Below are 19,165 nucleotides of genomic sequence, written 5' to 3'. Positions count from 1 at the left end.
ATAATGATCTGTGACTTAACTCCATAGACTTGCCTTTGCCACAATTCTTTATCACTGATTAACAAAAATATTGATCTTACATTTAATGACTGACCTACCTACCATCAAACACTGTTTAAAGAGAGTTCCAATCCTTTACATAAGAACCAAGAGCAGGAGTGGGCCATCTGGTCTCTTGAGCCTGCTCCACTATTCAATAAGATCATGGTTGATCTTTTTGTGGACTCGGCCTCATTTATCCACCCGCTCATCATAACTCTTAATTCCTTTACTGTTCAAAAATGGGAATTCCACAGATTCACAACCCTTTGAGTGCCTAAATCTGCTCCCTCTTATTTTGAGGCTATGCTCCCTAGTTCTAGTTTCACCCGCCAGCTTGCACCTGCAAACCAACTTTTTGCGATTCATGTGCAAGTACACCAAGGCTCCTCTGCACAGCAGCCTGCTGCAATTTTTTTTTAACCAGTTACAAAGCTCTTGTTTGTAAAAACGTTTCCCACCTTCAATCCTGAAACTCTCTTGCTCTAATACTTGGACTATGTACCCTAGTACTAGACTCCGCAACCAGCAGAAATAATTTATCTCTAGCTACCCTATCCATTCCCCTCTTCTTGAAACATTTAATCAAATCGCCTCTTCTAAATGAGAGGGAAATTTAACCTTAGTTCACGTAATCTCTCCTTGCAATTTAACTGCATCCTATGTTGCACTACCTACAAGCTCAGGATATTCTTCCAACGGTCTGGTGCCCAAAACTGCTCACAATACTGCCAGGAATGGTCGAACCAGGACTTTGCGTGGCTGTCACAATTTCTACCTCCTTGCATTTTGAAATGAAATGAAAATCACTATTGTCACAAGTAGGCTTCAAATGAAGTTACTGTGAAAAGCCCCTAGTCGCCACATTCCAGCACCTGTTCGGGGAGGCTGGTAGCTCTCTCGATATACAAGGTCAGAATTCTATTCGCCTTTTTCTATATTGTCCAATGTTTTTAATGTGTCTTTGGACTTCCACTGTTCCTAGCTTTCCACCATTTAGCAATTACTCGGATCTACTCTTATGGGATCTCAAATGGATTAACTAATTTCTGATGATATAAAACATATCACACAATGATATTACGTGAAACATGTCATCGTGTGATAACAGTAATACTTGTCACCATATTCCCTTTTCTATCACTACAATAAATATATTCTGACACCTTATTAAACAGCACCAAACTAATGGTCCTCTATCAAATTGAAATAGCAAACTGTTCAAAAAGTATTAACTTTTGAATTTTAAAACCTGTCTTTGTATGGAGAAACCTATTTCTAACAGCAAAAAGAAAATGTTCTTTGTGTTAAAAAAAAAAATTAGTGTAGCTATTATTCTCAATTTAGGAGTTCAAGAGGTTGGCTAGTGGTATGCATACCGAGAGCTGGAGAGGCAGCTGTTAAAACATTTTTGGGAGTCTTAAAAGTGTTAAAGACAGTGTTAAGGCAGAATAGAAAATAAACAAAACTCTGATGAACTAACTGCCAATGTCTTGATAAACAACCTTGGCTTTCCACTTCTATATGTTATTACTCAGATCTAATCCTCCACAGTTTTCCTTAAGAACTGTACATGTCAACAACAGATTTGGTTTCATTTTGTTTCACATAGTGAGCTTCAGTAGTTTCAATCCAATTTCTTGTAAAGATTCCAAGGCATACATTTATGACAAACTATCAGCAATTTGGTACTAATTGAAATCAATGTGACAGCCCTGAAACAGCACATAAAATAGCTGGTATGACAAATGTAAATTTGGTATTAAAGATAAAGGGAGATCTGAAGCTTCTCAATGGGATTACTCAGATGAAGTGTTTGGCATTGATTGTGATGTCAGAAACAAATGACCTATTGGTCATGTTTTCACTTTTCCAAAAATCCTTCCCTTGGGGTTGATTGATTCTGCTTTCTTAGCAAAATGTCAGCTGATTGCGGAAAAGGAGTTTTTTTTTTCCAAGGAAGGAAAGTAATTGGCACTCAGATCCAGCCAAAATGGGTATAACTGCTTTATAATAAAAATTGTTTCTGACTTGCTAATCTAAATTTCAAAATTAATAATATGGTGCACTTTTTTTTTTCCCTTTTAAAGTATCCTTAGTAGTACAATCAAAAATATGGGGCAGTAAGAGGTTTAATTAAATATCTTGTTGCACAACACATTCCAAAAATCTCACAAATATCCATTTCAGATATATATGTATGTATATATTTACAAATTTATTTTTTTACACAAGATATATTGAAGCATATAATTTATGGCCTTTCCACCACACAGCATGTATGGCAGGAGTTTGAAACAAGGACTGGAAACCAGGCTGGAACCCCGATGGACCAGGTCCTGTCCAGCTCCACCAGCTCCCATGGAGATTTGTTTGGTTTGGATGGAAGTTCTTTCCGAAAAAAAAGGAAAACTACATCAGCAGGATGGAGGGCTGAGGAAGGGCAAGAATCTCCTTGTTTGTGGCCTGGGAATCATGGTTGGATGTACAATATGTCAGGATATTGTCCAGTGAAGCCCACCTAAGAGCCAAGCCTGTCTTAGAAAAATGCCAGCCCTTTTTGGCATTCATTGTTGATATTTTGATTATGTAATCTTCACTGGACTATATTCTCTGGTAGGTTCAGTGCTAAAGGTTTCCAGTGAGTTACGGAGACATATTCCATTCAGATAGTGAAGGTCATTTTCTTTCAAGACGTGCTTCTAACACAACTACAATGTTTTGGCTATGCCCCTTCGGCAAGAACTTGGAAAAATAGCCTATCACCCCTTTCAGATATTTTGGTTAAATCTACCCCCACTTCCCATGTGGCTGGAGTTAAATAATCCACTGCAGCACCTCGGACCAGATACACCAACAGACAGACACTCCAGGAAATGTTCCACCTAGTGCTGGACTCGTATTTTCAGGATCATCTGTTTTAGTGTTATTAAAATCCCTTGTTACAGGCTAAAGAAGAGTGAAAAAGACACTGATGATGAAAGCAGATGTAAAATATCATAGTTCAGTCGGTACTGTTCACCAACCCAAGACCACTTTCAAGTTGTGGAATTCTTCATGCTGTGAAAGTAGGGGTCACACTGGACCAAAGTGTAAGTTTTTCCAATGAAGGCAATTTATGACTTCCACTGAAAAGCGTCGCCTGCATAGGTATATATCCTGGATTCAGACAAATGTCACTCCCTCTTTGGTCAGTTTTAGACGTATACACCTTGACTACATGAAGCTCCACACTGGCAGTGCTAAAAACAAAAACCCCAAATCATTGTTTGCTGAGTTATCCAGGCCAATCAAGTGATCTGGTTTGTTTTCCTACCCTCCATCCACTTCAGTCAAGAAGAACATCCCATGCTGGATACCATTGGAGAGAGATTTATAGCAGAAAGGGATGTATTTTCCCCCTTTCACTGATATTAGTGAAAAGTCAGCATGGGTGGAAACAACAATTTGCATTTATAACATTTCTCTGGTTTGTGTTCACACTTTTTTTATACTAACGCGAAAGAATGGAAGTAAAAAAAAAAATCCCAGATGATTGCGAGTTTATGCACAGGATTAGAACGTTAAAAAAAAAGTCTTATGCAGCTTTATTTTCCTTTTCTTTGTTTGCCTTCCTTCTCTGCTTCAGTGACTTCAGTTCTGTCATTTCTGCCAATGTTCTGTACACCCACACAATCTAAGAAAACAGCAGAAAGTGGTTAAATTAAGGGGGGAAAAAGATTAAATTCTTAGGCAACTGGAAGCACCAAAGCAAATGGAAATGAACTCATACCACAATGATCATCGTGTTCAGTAAAAGTGGAGTTGAAAAGACGAGTGAAATAAACATCCCATTGGAGTCAAAGTACTGGTGCGTGGAAAATGATCTGGAAAAAGATTTTTTATATTCTGAGCTTTTGTCTGAAAGTATAAGGCAGTTTACTATAGTGTACTACTAATTTGAACAACACAAACAAGATTTACAACTAAAACTGAAAGTTTCAATTATTTCAATTAAGTGCTTTGTGCTTGCAGCTACATTTTTTCCAAAAGAGCAAATATTAACGAAAAATCTCCAGTTAGCACATACTATTAAAATAAAATGTTACCATTTCTAACAATTAGATAAAAGTTCAAATAAAATGAATTTAGAATTATTTTGATTCATCAAATTAAATACTAGATTCAAGTTGCACTACTTAGAAACAGTAGTTTAGAACTGCACTACTGCAATGTGCCATTCAGTCCGACTAGTCTATGCTGGTGTTTATCCTCCCCCAAGTAGTCGTCCTAATGCAAGGAACTTACATTAATTGCTTTATTCCCCTTTTAGTCAATCACCTATCTATTCTATTCTTAAATGTCGTCATGGTTGGCATGGCCTCTGCTTCAATCTCTAACTCAGCTTTCTGTACAAAGATGCTTTCCTTGTTTTCATGGTACATCTTTCGCATTTAATCTTAGAACCATGCCGCTTTATTCTAGATATGTCTATCATTGGAAACAGTTTATTTTTATCCAGTCTCAAAATAAATTTTAAAACATCTCTTATCGTGTCACCCCACAAAACCCTCTGTTCTGATGAGCAGTTCCAAGTTTTCGTGACTACCTTCTTATATGCATTTCTTTATACCAGGCATCATCCCAGGAAATCTACATTGGGGCAATATAGAGGATACAATGTTCTTAATTTAGCAGGTAACCCAAAGTACTCTGGCCTTAAGGTTTTATATCAAATCACCATTCCATCTCAATTTGTACTTTCTACATCCATCAGCAAAAGACTCAATTTTCCATCAGCATTTTCATAGTTTTATTTACTCGAGTCAAGGTATCTTTGTACCCGAATCCCCCAAATTGCTCTGCTCTTCATCCACCTTCCTTCCAAAGTATAACTATATATTGTTTTCTGGCTGGAAAATGAAGCACTTCAGATTTGCTGACATTTAATTCCATCTGCCACTTTCTTGCCCATTTTGCCATTTTATCGATATCCCCTTGCAACATTTTTTTTGTTCATCAAAACCATTTCCTCCTCTTCTTTTTTCAATATAATCTACAAACTTGGATATTGCCCCTTGCTCCCCCAATGGAGTCAGAACTAGCTTTTAAAACCAACTACTGTCTTACACCAACTTCTGCTTTTCAGATTCAACCCAGATTAAACAACGTAAATAACTACCTATATTTTGCAATACTTCACAGTATTCAAAACCGTACAACTGTATTCAACTGAGCAGAGCTATTTGATGCACAACTGAATTAACACATTGGATTTGATTTCTTCTTTGACAAATTATCAGCGACTTTTTGAAAGGTATATCTAAAATGTCTAAATCTGAGAAATCAATGGCATAATAAACTGTTTAGAAAGGTTAAATAACAGTTTTTATGCCATAATATTCCCAACGCCTTTACCTCCAATTCAATGCTGCCATTTCGTTAATGTATTCTGCACAGTATACCAACACAACTGCAATAAAGAGAAAGAATGTGATTAAAATTAGTTGGGGATGAACATTTAACAACCAAGTTAAAAATACTTAGCTTGTATGAACAACCTGTTGTCATCGGCAGCAGATATTCCCCGATATTCAAATTGTTCAATTAATTTAAATCAGGTTTTCAGCATTTGACGTTTTTAAAAGAAATCATTGCCAGTCAGCTACACATACTTTATCCATTATATTGGTGCGAATTTAATATGGAAGGTATACCAACTGCATTTTGCACAAGTGGACTCAAACCAATAGTACAGAACCAGAACAGATGTTATTGTTTTGGGGCTTGGCTTCAGATTTTGCTGTTAAATGCAATCCCATTGAGTAACCTCAATTTAACAGTTGTTTCAACAGCTTGTGCACATCAAAACATAGGAAGCTTCAGGAATGTGATCACTTTATTCCTCAAATTATTGTTTTGTGGTGGGGGATTAATGAAGGGATGAAAATCATGGAAGTGATTGGAAATCAAGCGAATAATAGAATTCAATATTTGTAAAGGAAATCAATTTATTTTCATTTTCCCTCACACTGGGCACAGTAATAATTTTGTCACACCAGGTTTCTTCAAAATGCTCAAGACTGTGACTTGATATTCATGTGAACTTGTTCTGCTTTGCAGTAACAGTACAATTCTATTGTAAACAGTTTTGAGTGCAGTCAAAGTGAATGATACCCTGAGTACGTGCTGAGTAGTAAATGTAATCCATGTTGGACCAGGCAGGTCAATTAACAAATTAGAAGCAGAGTGATGTTAGCAACATTGACCCCGACTTTGACAGGGATGCTTTGTTTAGGTGGGAGGACAGGGGATGCAACCTATCATGTTTCTTGAAAATTACTGCTTTTTCTATATAATCTTTCAAATTTTGGACACTTGGGAAATGTAACATTCACAGTTCTGGAGTGTGGTTTCTCAATACTTCCCAATTCTAAGCTTTGGAATAGAACAGATATTATTTTCTAAATCCCTGCAATGCAACCCTGCGCTCACCTTTAAATAAAACACATTTGTACACGTTCTGTTAGGATTGGAAAGTTGCATCCAGTGTTTACTTTGGAAGGATGAAAATTATACATTAACATAAGTTAAATCAAAGAATTCAGTGTTGAGGTGCAAAATATAATAAAGCAGAATCTGAGTCAGATATGAAATTTGGTCATACTTTATACCTCAATTGAGTTAATACAAAGGCTAGCATTAATTTAAAAAAATTTCAATTGTATTTTCAGTCTACCTTGATCAATGCAGATTTCGAGAATTTTTTTCTTTTTGTAAACTACTTTTCTAAAATTGTACATCTGTCTACAAAAAAAGGGCCCCGACTTCAAAGACAATGATAACACACCATTTACTGATGTGAATCAGCAACCACCACTTACTGTAATCGAAGGACATAAAAACTGTAGATCATTGTCAAACCTATGATGCATTGGAACTGCAAGCCATTGCAATACAGATTGCTCACCCACCAATGTCCATGCACCAACTTCATGCAGCATTTCCCATTTTATCTGTTTTTGTAAACAACTCTGTACTGTTATCTTCCATCCAAATCCATGGTCATGTAACATATATATTCAACCTCCATAAGGCCAAAGGGTTCACACATTCCCATCAATATTAAATTACATGTTATTTTACATTAAAACAAACTTAACCTCAAAGGACAAAATATACCTACACCATGATCTCTATGCTTGTATTTCTTCTGAATGTTAATAAATATTCAAACATTTGCTAATTTTCTCTGCCTCTTGCTTATTTAAGCACTTATTCGGAGAGATCGTGGGCTGGATTCTCCGCCCCCGCCACGACACATTTCTGCTCTGACCCGCCAGCAGGATTCTTGTTACGCCGGCCAGGCAATGGGGTTTCCTATTGTGGGGCAGTCCTACACGGTCGGGAACCCCCCAGGCACCAGCAAAATGGAGAATCACGCTGGCAGAGAATCCAGCCCCGTGTTTCAGGGCTGATGTGTACATCTACAGCAGTCATTAGTTCCATCGTGGCTCCCAGGATTGACAGGTTGGATAAAGATAACAGTATCATGTTTCACTTCAGTTATGGTGTAGCTCTACACTTTTCACTAAAGTTTTTTTGGAAAATAGAATTAAAATTAATGCCAATTATGTTATCAGTTTTTAAGTAGTACAGCAATGTTATTTTAATTTAAGATATTCCATATTATAATTATTTATATATGGTATAATTATTTAGACAGCTCAATGGCAACTAACTTAAGCAGTCCAAAATTTTGGTTATCACTCAAGTAGAGCTCGAAATGACTGAGGTAGCAGATACCAGGCGGAATCGAAACTCAGAAGCATTAATCCACTAAGCTGCCATCATCAGCAATGAATCTCACTACAAAATATTTACATCCGTTTACATTATAATATATCTGCAAGTTGTATACTAATGGTTAAGATTCACAATGCCAACATATTTAGCTTTGTAAAATGTGCCTGACCAAAGGAAATAACTCAGTGGTAATTATAACTACTCCTCACTATATCTCACGTTCCATGTACAGTTTCCAGTGAAATAGAAACTTAACATACAGCAAAATATAATCTCTAATGAGTTTACTCCAACATATTTTAAACAGCTTTATAAAAAGCATAATTGAAAAAACTTCATAACCAATGAGATGCAGATACTGAACAAAAATAGACAATTAAATGTAACAACTCAAGGCCCATGATGGAGTCAATTATTAAATGGGGAATTTGAAAGGAAAGTAAGTCGGGGCAATAAAAACATCGTGAGGTTGCAGAGGACTGAGGGAAGATGCAGGTCATAAAATCTATCGGCATCTCACAGCCTTGTATATGATATATCATTTCGTAATGAACCACAAATATTATAGATAGGTATTAAATTGCATTACATGTAGATATACCAAAGGCTTATCTGACTGATGGATTTTGTGGATACCTGGTGGCCAATACAACAACTGGTCAAGATTCCCTCCAACCTGCTCCCAATCTGGCTCGATTTCTTGACAATACTGATCAAAGTACTAAATGCTAAAAAGTAGGTGCAAACTAAAAGATAAGAAATTTGGATTCAGTTAGATAAATTGTTTAGTTTTTTTCAGTTAATTGATTGTCTTGTAACATTTAAACAGGTTATTTGTATACGTACTTCAACGTTTGATGCAAGAGGTTTGGAGAATATTTACAAAGCACCACACTGCCCTCCAGTGGCAATAACCATACAGCAATGCCAAGCCTGACTGCAAACTTCACACCAGTTCATACAAAGTTTCAAAGGCGTCAAGCAATTTGGCCAGCAACACTATTTTCAGTGTTTCCAATCCACATCAGGTATCCAGGTTTGCATTCCCTACAAGCCGACCTGCCCTATGTTTTGGAAGACAATCTTGCAAACCAGTAATGGTGGACAAAGGTATTATAATATAGAAACATTAATGTTACTATATTTGATAGCGTGGGGACCACTACATCAAAAAATGTAAAAACAAGAATATGTTATTGAAGATGGAGCAACATTACTCACTGTAAGGCTCTTTGCTAGTGCTGTTGGGGGTTTAAACTTACTTGGCACAGGGCTGCGATCCTGCGAGACGGTTCAGCAGGGATAAATGCACAGCCAAAATTAGAAGAGACATCAAGTGAGTCAGGTAGGCGCATAATGTCTAGACCAGTTAAGTCACAAGGGAGTTTGGCAAGATTGGATGGTTTTTATTGGTATCTGACGAACAAGGCAGATGAATTGAGGGCACAAATTAAAACAAGAGGGTATGATGCCATTGCTGTCACTGAGACATGGTTCAGAGGGGCAGGATTGGCAGCTCAATATTTCCAGATACAGGATCTTCAGGCAAGATAGGGAAGGAGATAATTAATTACATCAGTAAGGAGGGTCGGCACCTTAGACAGCTCTTCAACTGAAGCCAAATGGGTAGAACTTAATAACCAAAAAGGAGCAATCACATTGCGGGGAGTGTTCTATAGGCCCCCTAATAGGCCGAGAAAAATAGAAGAGCAGATATGTTCGCAAATTTCAGAGAAGTGCATATGTATTAGGGTAGTGATAGTGGAGCATTTCAACTTCCCCAACATTAACTGGGTCAGCCATAGTGTTAAAGGTTTAGAGGGAGCAACATTCTTAAAATGCATCCAGGAGAACTTTTTAAGTCAGTTCATAAAAGGTCCAAAATGAGAGGGGTCAGTCCCAGACTTAATTTTAGATAAGAAAGTCGGGCAAGTAGTTGTAGCGTCGTGGGTGGGGTGCATTTTGCAGATAGTGATCCTAACTCCGTTATGTTCAAGATTGTTGTAGAAAAGCTCAAGGGTGGGCCTGAGATCAAGGGAAGGCGGCCGATTTTAATAAGATCAGAAATGATTTGGCCAGAGTGGATCGGGAGCAGACACTTTCAGGTAAATCTGTGACATTACAGTGGGGCACATTCAAGAAGGAAATGGCAAAGGACAAGGTCAACATGTTCTAATCAAGACAAAGAGAGGTACCAACATTTCCAGCGTATCCTGGATATCGAGGTAGAAACAGCATTGGATAAGGAGAAAAAGGGAGGCTTATGGCAGATATTGAGGTCTCAAAACAGCAGAAGCCCTTGAGGCCTATAGAATGCGCTGAAGGGAAATTAGGGGAGCAGAAAGGGGACATGAAAGAATACTAGCAGGTAAAATAAAGGAAAATCCAAAATTGTTTTACATTAAGGGAAAAAGGATAATGAAGGAGTAGAGCCCATTAAGGACCACAGTGGTAATTTGTGCATGGAGCAGGAGGACAGAGGTAAGGTTCTAAATGAATACTTTGTGTCAGTGTTAACTCATGTGAGGAACGGTGTGGGTATAGAAATCAGGGAAAAGGACTGTTAATTAAATAAATTAACGTAGACAGGAGGTTCTAAGTGGTCTGGCAGGCTTAAAATAGGCAAATCTCCAGGCACATTCCTTCTTGAATGTGCCCCACTGTTCTGTCACAGATTTACGCCGACGCTACAACTACTTGCCCGACTTTCTTACCTAAAATTAAGTCCCGGACTGACCCCTCTCATTTCGGACCTTTTATGTACTGGCCTAAAAAGTTCTCCTGGATGCATTTAAGAATGTTGCTCCCTCTAAACCTTTTACACTATGGCTGACCCAGTTAATGTTGGGGAAGTTGAAATGCTCCACTACCACGCCCCTGTTACTTATGCACTTCTCTGAAATATATACCAGGTTGTTCAGTGAGGCAAGGGAGGAAATAGCTGGGGCGCTAGCAATAATTTTCAATTCCTCTCTGGCCACAGGAGAGGTGCCGGAGGACAGTCAATGTGGTATCATTATTCAAGAAGGACAGAAGGGATAAATCAGGAAACTACAGGCCAGTCAGCCTAATTTCAGTGGTGGCCAATTTATTGGAAGTAATTCGGAGAGACAGAATTAATCTGCATTTGGAGAGACAGGGATTAATCAGGAACAGTAAGTATGTTTTTTTAAGGCGATGTCATGTCTGACCAACTTGATTGAATTTTTCAAAGAGGTGACTACGATGAGGAAAAAGCATTTGACGTAGTCTACTTGGACTTCAGCAAGACTTTTGATGAGGTCCACATGGCAGATGTATAGCGAAGGTAAGAGCCTATGGGGCACAAGGAAAACTTGTAAATTGGATCCAGAATTGGCAGAGGGCAGGAGGCAGAGGATGTTGGTTGAGGGTTTTTTCTGACTGGAAGCCAGTCCAGTGGGGTCCCGCAGGGATCAGTGTTGGGGCCCATGCTGATTGTGGTTTATATAAATGATTTAGACATGAACATCGGAGGGTTGATCAGTAAGTTGGCGGATGATACGGAAATTGGTGAGGCGGTAAATAGTGAGGAGGACAGCCTTAGATTGCTGGAGGATATAGATGGGCTGTTCAGGTGTAAATGGAATTCAATCTGGATAAGTGCAAGGTGATGTATTTGGGCAGGACAAACAAGGAAAGGGAATACATGATAAACGGCAGTATCCTGGGAAGCATAGAGGATCAGAGGGACTTTGCTGTGCATGTACAGGTCCCTTAAGGTAACAGAGCAGGTGAATACAGTGGTTAAGAAGGCATATGGCATACTTGCCTTTATTAGCTGAGGCATAGCGGTTAAGACCAGGGAGGTTTTGCTGGAACTGTATAAAACATTGATTAGGCTGCAGCTAGAGTATTGTGTGCAGTTCTATAGTCCACATTATAGGAGGGATGTGTTAGCACTGGAAAGGATACAGAGGAGATTTATCAGGATGTTGCCTTGGCTGGAGAGCTTTAGCTATGAAGAGAGATTGGATAGACTGGGGTTGTTTCCTTGGTGCAGAGGAGACTGAAGGGGGACATGATTGAGGTGTATAAAATTATGAGGGTCATAGAGGGACAAGAAGAAACTTTTTCCACTTGGTGGAGGGATCAGTGGCTGGGGGCTTAGATTTAAGGCATGGGGCAGGAAGTTTAGAGAGAATATGAGGAAAAACATTTTCACTCTGAGGGTGGTAGAAGTCTGGGGCGAAATTCTCCGACCCCACGCAGGGTCGGAGAATCGCCCGGGGCTGCCGAAAATCCCGCCCCTGCCGTGGCAGAAATTCTCCGCCACCCGGGAATTGGCGGGGGCGGGAATCGCGCCACGTCGAGCGGCGAGCCCCCTGCGGCGATTCTCTGGCCCGCGATGGGCCGAAGTCCCGCCGCTGGGAGGCCTCTCCCGCTGCCGTGGTTTGAACCACCTCTGGTGGCGGCGGGATCGGCGGCGCGAGCGGGCCCCTGGGGGGGGGGGGGGGCGCAGGGCGATCGGACCCCGGGGGGTGCCCCCATGGTGGCCAGGCCCGCGATCGGGGCCCACCGATCGGCGGGTGGGCCAGTGCCGTGGGGACACTCTTTCTCTTCCGCCACCGCCGCCACGGCCTACACCATGGCGGAGGCGGAAGAGAATCCCCCAGCGCGCATGCGCCGGTGGTGACGTTAGCAGCAGCTACCGCTGACGTCATCACCGGCGCATGCGCGAACTGGCGAAGGCCTTTCGGCCAGCCCCAGCGCCAGGCGTTAAAGGCCGCTGGTGCCGGTTTTGGTGCCAGTCAGCATGGTGCCAACCGCTCCGGCGCGGGCCTAGCCCCCAAAGGTGCGGAGAATTCCTTGATGGAAAATGGGATTAGAATAGTTAGGTGGTTAATTTTTACCAGTGGACCAAAGGGCCTTTTCAGTGCTGTAGACCTCTATGACTCAATGTCGCTGTTATTTATTTGAACGAACCTGCAGTACTAGAATATCAGAAAAGCCTTTTCTAACATTTAGTGGCCAGTTTTTTTCCAATGAATAAGTAATAGATATTTGAAGAACTTTAACTAATGTTAACCAGGTATCACCTCAGCACTGAGCCACACGTTCCCTTTCATGGTCAAAAAGCAATGCAATGCCAGGTGCTCTGCTATTTATTTACAGAAATTAGGGAGGGATTAGAGATGTGCAGAAACCCTGTGACAGATGGAATGGTCAGTGAACCATGATCCAAGTCAGAATAGTGAGAAAGGGATGAAAGGGATGGAGTACATTTTAAAAGCAAACTAGCTCAATAACAATCTCCAATCGGGCAAGAAAGATTTGGATTTGATGCATCCCTACTGTCTAATATAAAAGTGATTTGCATTTCCACCAAATGATATTAAAAATAACCACTTAGTATTTCAAAATATGTTGATAGCCTATGTCAAAAAAAAAAGTAATTTGGCCTTCTAAGTCTTCTGGTGTCACCAAGGAATCCAAGAATAATTAGTTTGCGCAAGTCACTTTTGGACATGTTTAAAAATCTATGAAAAGGTGTAAACAGAATTAAATGCAACAAATATGTGCTCGATCTATTCTACAGCTTCAACACGTCGGTTATCGGGCCTTGTGTTTTTCACATTGATACAGACATAAAATCAACTTACTCATAAAAAGGAAATGAGCAATCTGGAACTTGTAGAATTTAACGGTTATCAAGGTGAGTAGGAAGCAAACGGCATGAAAAGCTAGCAATCCAATTATCCACGACTCTGACCACTGAATCTGTCAAGCAAAGAAACCAGGGAAGAGAAGATTTACAAAATAAGCCATCTTAATCACTTCTATTGAAAAAGGCTTCTGATACGAACCGTTGCACATTTTTACGAAGTTATGGATCTCAATTAAAGGATCTTTGGGTGGACCTTGGAAAATAATTCTCTCATCACATTGTTGTGTACAACATGGGTCACAAATTGGGCATAATGATTTACTAAGTGCCCAATGTGCCAACCCATCCCACATGGCTCCTCACAGAGGAGTAAAATATATCCTGCGTTAAACAAAACTCCTTTTTCCCTTCAATTACCCAACTGCATTGCCACATTTTGTTAAGAAACAGGTAGGGAATCATTTGGCCCAATGATAGCACTCTCACTTTGGAGTCAGAACGTAGCGGGTTCAAGGCCCACTCTAGCACCTGACTGAAACATTTCACATGGCATTGCAATGTACTGAGAGTCAACAAATTAATTTTCATAGTTGTTTGTGTGACAAGTGACCAGACCAAAAATTATTGCCTGCAAAGCAATTTGCAATGTACTGATGACATAGAAGATACATCATTACAAATTGATCTATATCACAGGAAGTGAGGCCGGAGGTATTTATTATTGCCATTTCATTCCCGAATTGTTCTTCTGTCCGGTATTTTCAGTAAGATCCCATATACAATGGCAGCATACCATGGTAGCCACAGTAGCATTGTGGATAGCACAGATGCTTCACAGCTCCAGGGTCCCAGGTTCGATTCCGGCTTGGGTCACTGACTGTGCGGAGTCTGCACATCCTCCCCGTGTGTGCGTGGGTTTCCTCCGGGTGCTCCGGTTTCCTCCCACAGTCCAAAGATGTGCAGGTTAGGTGGATTGGCCATGATAAATTGCCCTTAGTGTCCAAAATTGCCCTTAGTGTTGGGTGGGGTTACTGGGTTATGGGAATAGGGTGGAGGTGTTGACCTTGGGTAGGGTGCTCTTTCCAAGAGCCGGTGCAGACTCGATGGGCCGAATGGCCTCCTTCTGCACTGTAAATTCTATGAAAAATATTGAAACTGCATCATTTTATTTCTAAAGATCTTATTTTGTTTGTTAGCAGGTTGTAGATTTGATCATTGGCAAACCTCATAACTTAATCACTCGTTTTGACAAGCAGAGATAGAGTGGCTTATTTTGCTGACAGCATTCTACAAACAAACATAGTGCTGCAGAGACCCTGATGAGGTTATTGATTAATAATGGAATCAGGGGTTATGGGGAGAGGGCAGGAGAATCAGGATGAGAAACAGAGCAGCCATGATTGAATAGTAGAGCACACTCGATGGGCCTTATGGCCTAATTCTGCTCCTATATCTTACGGCTGATGGCATGGCTACCTACAGTGGAGTTAAGATTGGCGAGGATGGGGGAAAAGAGTATAAAAGGACAGAGACAGGGAAACAGGGAATTTGGTGCGACATTTACATGAAGAAGATTGCCCAGACGACCCACCCGTTCTGCTCACTGCTCTGCCAGGATCCCCACCCACTCCGCTCACTGCTCTGCCAGGACTCCCACCCGCTCCCCGCTCACTGCTCTGCCAGGACCCCCACCCGCTCCCCTCTCACTGCTCTGCCAGGACCCCCACCCACTCCGCTCACTGCTCTGCCAGGACCCTCACCCACTCCGCTCACTGCTCTGCCAGGACCCCCACCCACTCCCCTCTCGCTGCTCTGCCAGGACCACCACCCGCTCCAACTGCTCTGCCAGGACCCCCACCAGCTCCGCTCTCACTGCTCTGTCAGGGCCCCCACCCACTCCCCTCTCACTGCTCTGCCAGGACCCCCACCCGCTCCCCTCTCACTGCTCTGCCAGGATGCCCACCCACTCCGCTCACTGCTCTGCCAGGGCCCCCAACCACTCCCCTCTCACTGCTCTGCCAGGACCCCCACCCACTCCCCTCTCACTGCTCTGCCAGGACCCCACCCGTTCCACTCACTGCTCTGCCAGGACCCCCACCCACTCCCCTCTCACTGCTCTGCCAGGACCCCCACCCACTCCGCTCACTGCTCTGCCAGGACCCCCACCCACTCCGCTCTCACTGCTCTGCCAGGACACCCACCCACTCCACTCACTGCTCTGCCAGGACCCCCACCCACTCCGCTCTCACTGCTCTGTCAGGACCCCCACCCACTCCCCTCTCACTGCTCTGCCAGGACCCCCCCCGCTCCGCTCTCACTGCTCTGACAGGACCCCAACCCACTCCCCTCTCACTGCTCTGCCAGGATCCCCACCCACTCCCCTCTCACTGCTCTGCCAGGACCCCCACCCGCTCCACTCTCACTGCTCTGCCAGGACCCCCACCCACTCCGCTCTCACTGCTCTGTCAGGACCCCCACCCACTCCCCTCTCACTGCTCTGCCAGGACCCCCACCCACTCCCCTCTCACTGCTCTGCCAGGATCCCCACCCACTCCGCTCTCACTGCTCTGCCAGGATCCCCACCCACTCCGCTCACTGCTCTGCCAGGACCCCCACCCACTCCCCTCTCACTGCTCTGCCAGGACCCCCACCCACTCCCCTCTCACTGCTCTGCCAGGACCCCCACCCACTCCGCTCTCACTGCTCTGCCAGGATGACCCACCCACTCCGCTCTCACTGCTCTGCCAGGACCCGAACCCGCTCCGCTCTCACTGCTCTGCCAGGACCCCCACCCACTCCGCTCTCACTGCTCTGCCAGGACCCCCACCCACTCCCCTCTCACTGCTCTGACAGGACCCCCACCCACTCCCCTCTCACTGCTCTGGCAGGACCCGAACCCACTCCGCTCTCACTGCTCTGCCAGGATCCCCACCCACTCCCCTCTCACTGCTCTGCCAGGATCCCCACCCACTCCGCTCTCACTGCTCTGACAGGACCCCCCCCCACTCCCCTCTCACTGCTCTGCCAGGACCCCCCCCGCTCCGCTCTCACTGCTCTGACAGGACCCCAACCCACTCCCCTCTCACTGCTCTGCCAGGACCCCGACCAGCTCCGCTCTCATTGCTCTGACAGGACCCCAACCCACTCCCCTCTCACTGCTCTGCCAGGACCCCCACCCACTCCCCTCTCACTGCTCTGGCAGGACCCCACCCATTCCACTCACTGCTCTGCCAGGACCCCGACCCGCTCCGCTCTCATTGCTCTGCCAGGACCCCCACCCGCTCCCCTCTCACTGCTCTGCCAGGACCCCCACTCGGTCAACTCTCTGCTCTGCCAGGACCCCCACCCACTCCCCTCTCACTGCTCTGCCAGGATCCCCACCCGCTCCGCTCTCACTGCTCTGCCAGGACCCCCACCCACTCCCCTCTCACTGCTCTGCCAGGACACCCACCCACTCCGCTCACTGCTCTGCCAGGACCCCCACCCACTCCCCTCTCACTGCTCTGCCAGGATCCCCACCCACTCCCCTCTCACTGCTCTGCCAGGACCCCCACCCACTCCCCTCTCACTGCTCTGCCAGGACCCCCACCCACTCCGCTCTCACTGCTCTGCCAGGATCCCCACCCACTCCGCTCTCACTGCTCTGCCAGGATCCCCACCCACTCCGCTCTCACTGCTCTGCCAGGACCCCCACCCACTCCCCTCTCACTGCTCTGCCAGGATCCCCACCCACTCCCCTCTCACTGCTCTGCCAGGACACCCACCCACTCCGCTCTCACTGCTCTGCCAGGACCCCCCCCGCTCCGCTCTCACTGCTCTGACAGGACCCCAACCCACTCCCCTCTCACTGCTCTGCCAGGACCCCGACCAGCTCCGCTCTCATTGCTCTGACAGGACCCCAACCCACTCCCCTCTCACTGCTCTGCCAGGACCCCCACCCACTCCCCTCTCACTGCTCTGGCAGGACCCCACCCATTCCACTCACTGCTCTGACAGGACCCCCACCCACTCCCCTCTGACTGCTCTGCCAGGACCCCGACCCGCTCCGCTCTCATTGCTCTGCCAGGACCCCCACCCGCTCCCCTCTCACTGCTCTGCCAGGACCCCCACTCGGTCAACTCTCTGCTCTGCCAGGATCCCCACCCGCTCTGCTCTCACTGCTCTGCCAGGACCCGAACCCACTCCGCTCTCACTGCTCTGCCAGGACCCGAACCCACTCCGCCCTCACTGCTCTGCCAGGACCCGAACCCACTCCGCTCTCACTGCTCTGCCAGGACCCGAACCCACTCCGCTCTCACTGCTCTGCCAGGACCCGAACCCACTCCGCTCTCACTGCTCTGCCAGGACCCGAACCCACTCCGCTCTCACTGCTCTGCCAGGACCCGAACCCGCTCCGCTCTCACTGCTCTGACAGGACGACCCACCCGCTCCGCTCTCACTGCTCTGCCAGGACCCGAACCCACTCCGTTCTCACTGCTCTGCCAGGACCCGAACCCACTCCGCTCTCACTGCTCTGCCAGGACCCCAACCCGCTCCGCTCTCACTGCTCTGACAGGACCCCCACCTGCTCCGCTCTCACTGCTCTGCCAGGATGACCCACCCGCTCCACTCTCACTGCTCTGCCAGGACCTCCACCCGCTCCGCTCTCACTGCTCTGCCAGGACGACCAACCCGCTCCACTCTCACTGCTCTGCCAGGACCCCCACCTACTCCGCTCACAGAACAACACTCTCACCCCCACAACTCTGCCAACACAGCCACCATTGCACAGTCCCCCATGGCAGTCTGTCACCTAATTTTCTCCATGAGGGTTGATCATCAAGCCACAGCTTCTTCAGAATGGCAAAAGATAATTCATTGAAGGCATGAAGCTGTGATTGATTTCCAAAATAAACACAATGCAATATGCTAATCCCTGCTGATGTTTCAATGGAAAGTGATATTCATGTTATTGCATTTATCTAGCACCCAGCTCCTGACAACCGGGTGACGTCACCGTCGCAGCTGGATGAAGTTCACCGTGAATGACGTCATCTCAACAGCGCCGAGACCGCCCCCAGAGGGAAGTTCAGCCGCCGCTGCTGCCGCCGCCTTACCGCGGGATCAGGATCTGAGCCCAATTCCGATCGTTATAACCAAACAACCCACCCTCCTCCCCCGACTCACAGACAGCAGGATGGTCCAAACGCCGGTAATCCGCAGTTTACTGAACTCGTCAATCGGCACCGCCGCCGCTTCCTCCTCCCTCTCCATAACAGCCTGATAAAGGGCGGGCCATCCGGTTTATGCTAATGAATCAAGTGGCGTCACAGGCTGGGCGGAAGTCGCGACACGATTGGTCAGTTCCAGCTGTCAATCACACTCGAGCGCGCGACACATTGTGAGTCTGGAGCAGGCGCAGATAAGGCTCTGAGTGAGGATGTGCCTGCAGCAATCTCAGCAGCATATCGAGCTCACTTCTGTGTTTCTGCAAACAAAAACTGGGCAAACTATTTAAATTGGCTAGTAATCAATCACTACCAGACATGTCAACCTAATAAACTCTCAACATCCAATGAACTCTTGTTATGATCCGAGACCAGACCCCCAGGATTTTTGGTAAGATCTAGTTGGGCATCAAACACATGCCCAATCTCCACATTCTCCAATCCCACGTCCAAGTTCTGACGGCAGCATGAAAAGCGGCGTGAACCACTCCTGCGTCAATGGTCCTCA

At 45.1% G+C, this 19,165-nt stretch overlaps 1 protein-coding gene across 1 annotated transcript; it reads right to left on the bottom strand.

Annotated features, from left to right (window-relative positions):
• Nucleotides 1-2,153: 2,153 nt before the first annotated feature.
• Nucleotides 2,154-18,744, bottom strand: tmem18 (transmembrane protein 18). Its single transcript, XM_038800371.1, has 5 exons — nt 18,617-18,744; nt 13,446-13,563; nt 5,437-5,491; nt 3,812-3,905; nt 2,154-3,715 (listed from the first exon to the last, which is right to left on the bottom strand). Exons 1-5 carry the CDS (start codon nt 18,701-18,703, stop codon nt 3,617-3,619), a joined length of 453 nt encoding a protein of 150 aa, XP_038656299.1. The 5' UTR covers nt 18,704-18,744; the 3' UTR covers nt 2,154-3,616.
• Nucleotides 18,745-19,165: the final 421 nt, after the last annotated feature.

This window comes from Scyliorhinus canicula, chromosome 6 (assembly GCF_902713615.1).
Source record: "Scyliorhinus canicula chromosome 6, sScyCan1.1, whole genome shotgun sequence".
In the NCBI taxonomy this organism is placed as follows: domain Eukaryota; kingdom Metazoa; phylum Chordata; class Chondrichthyes; order Carcharhiniformes; family Scyliorhinidae; genus Scyliorhinus; species Scyliorhinus canicula.
This window is presented reverse-complemented; position numbering and strand designations above follow the sequence as displayed.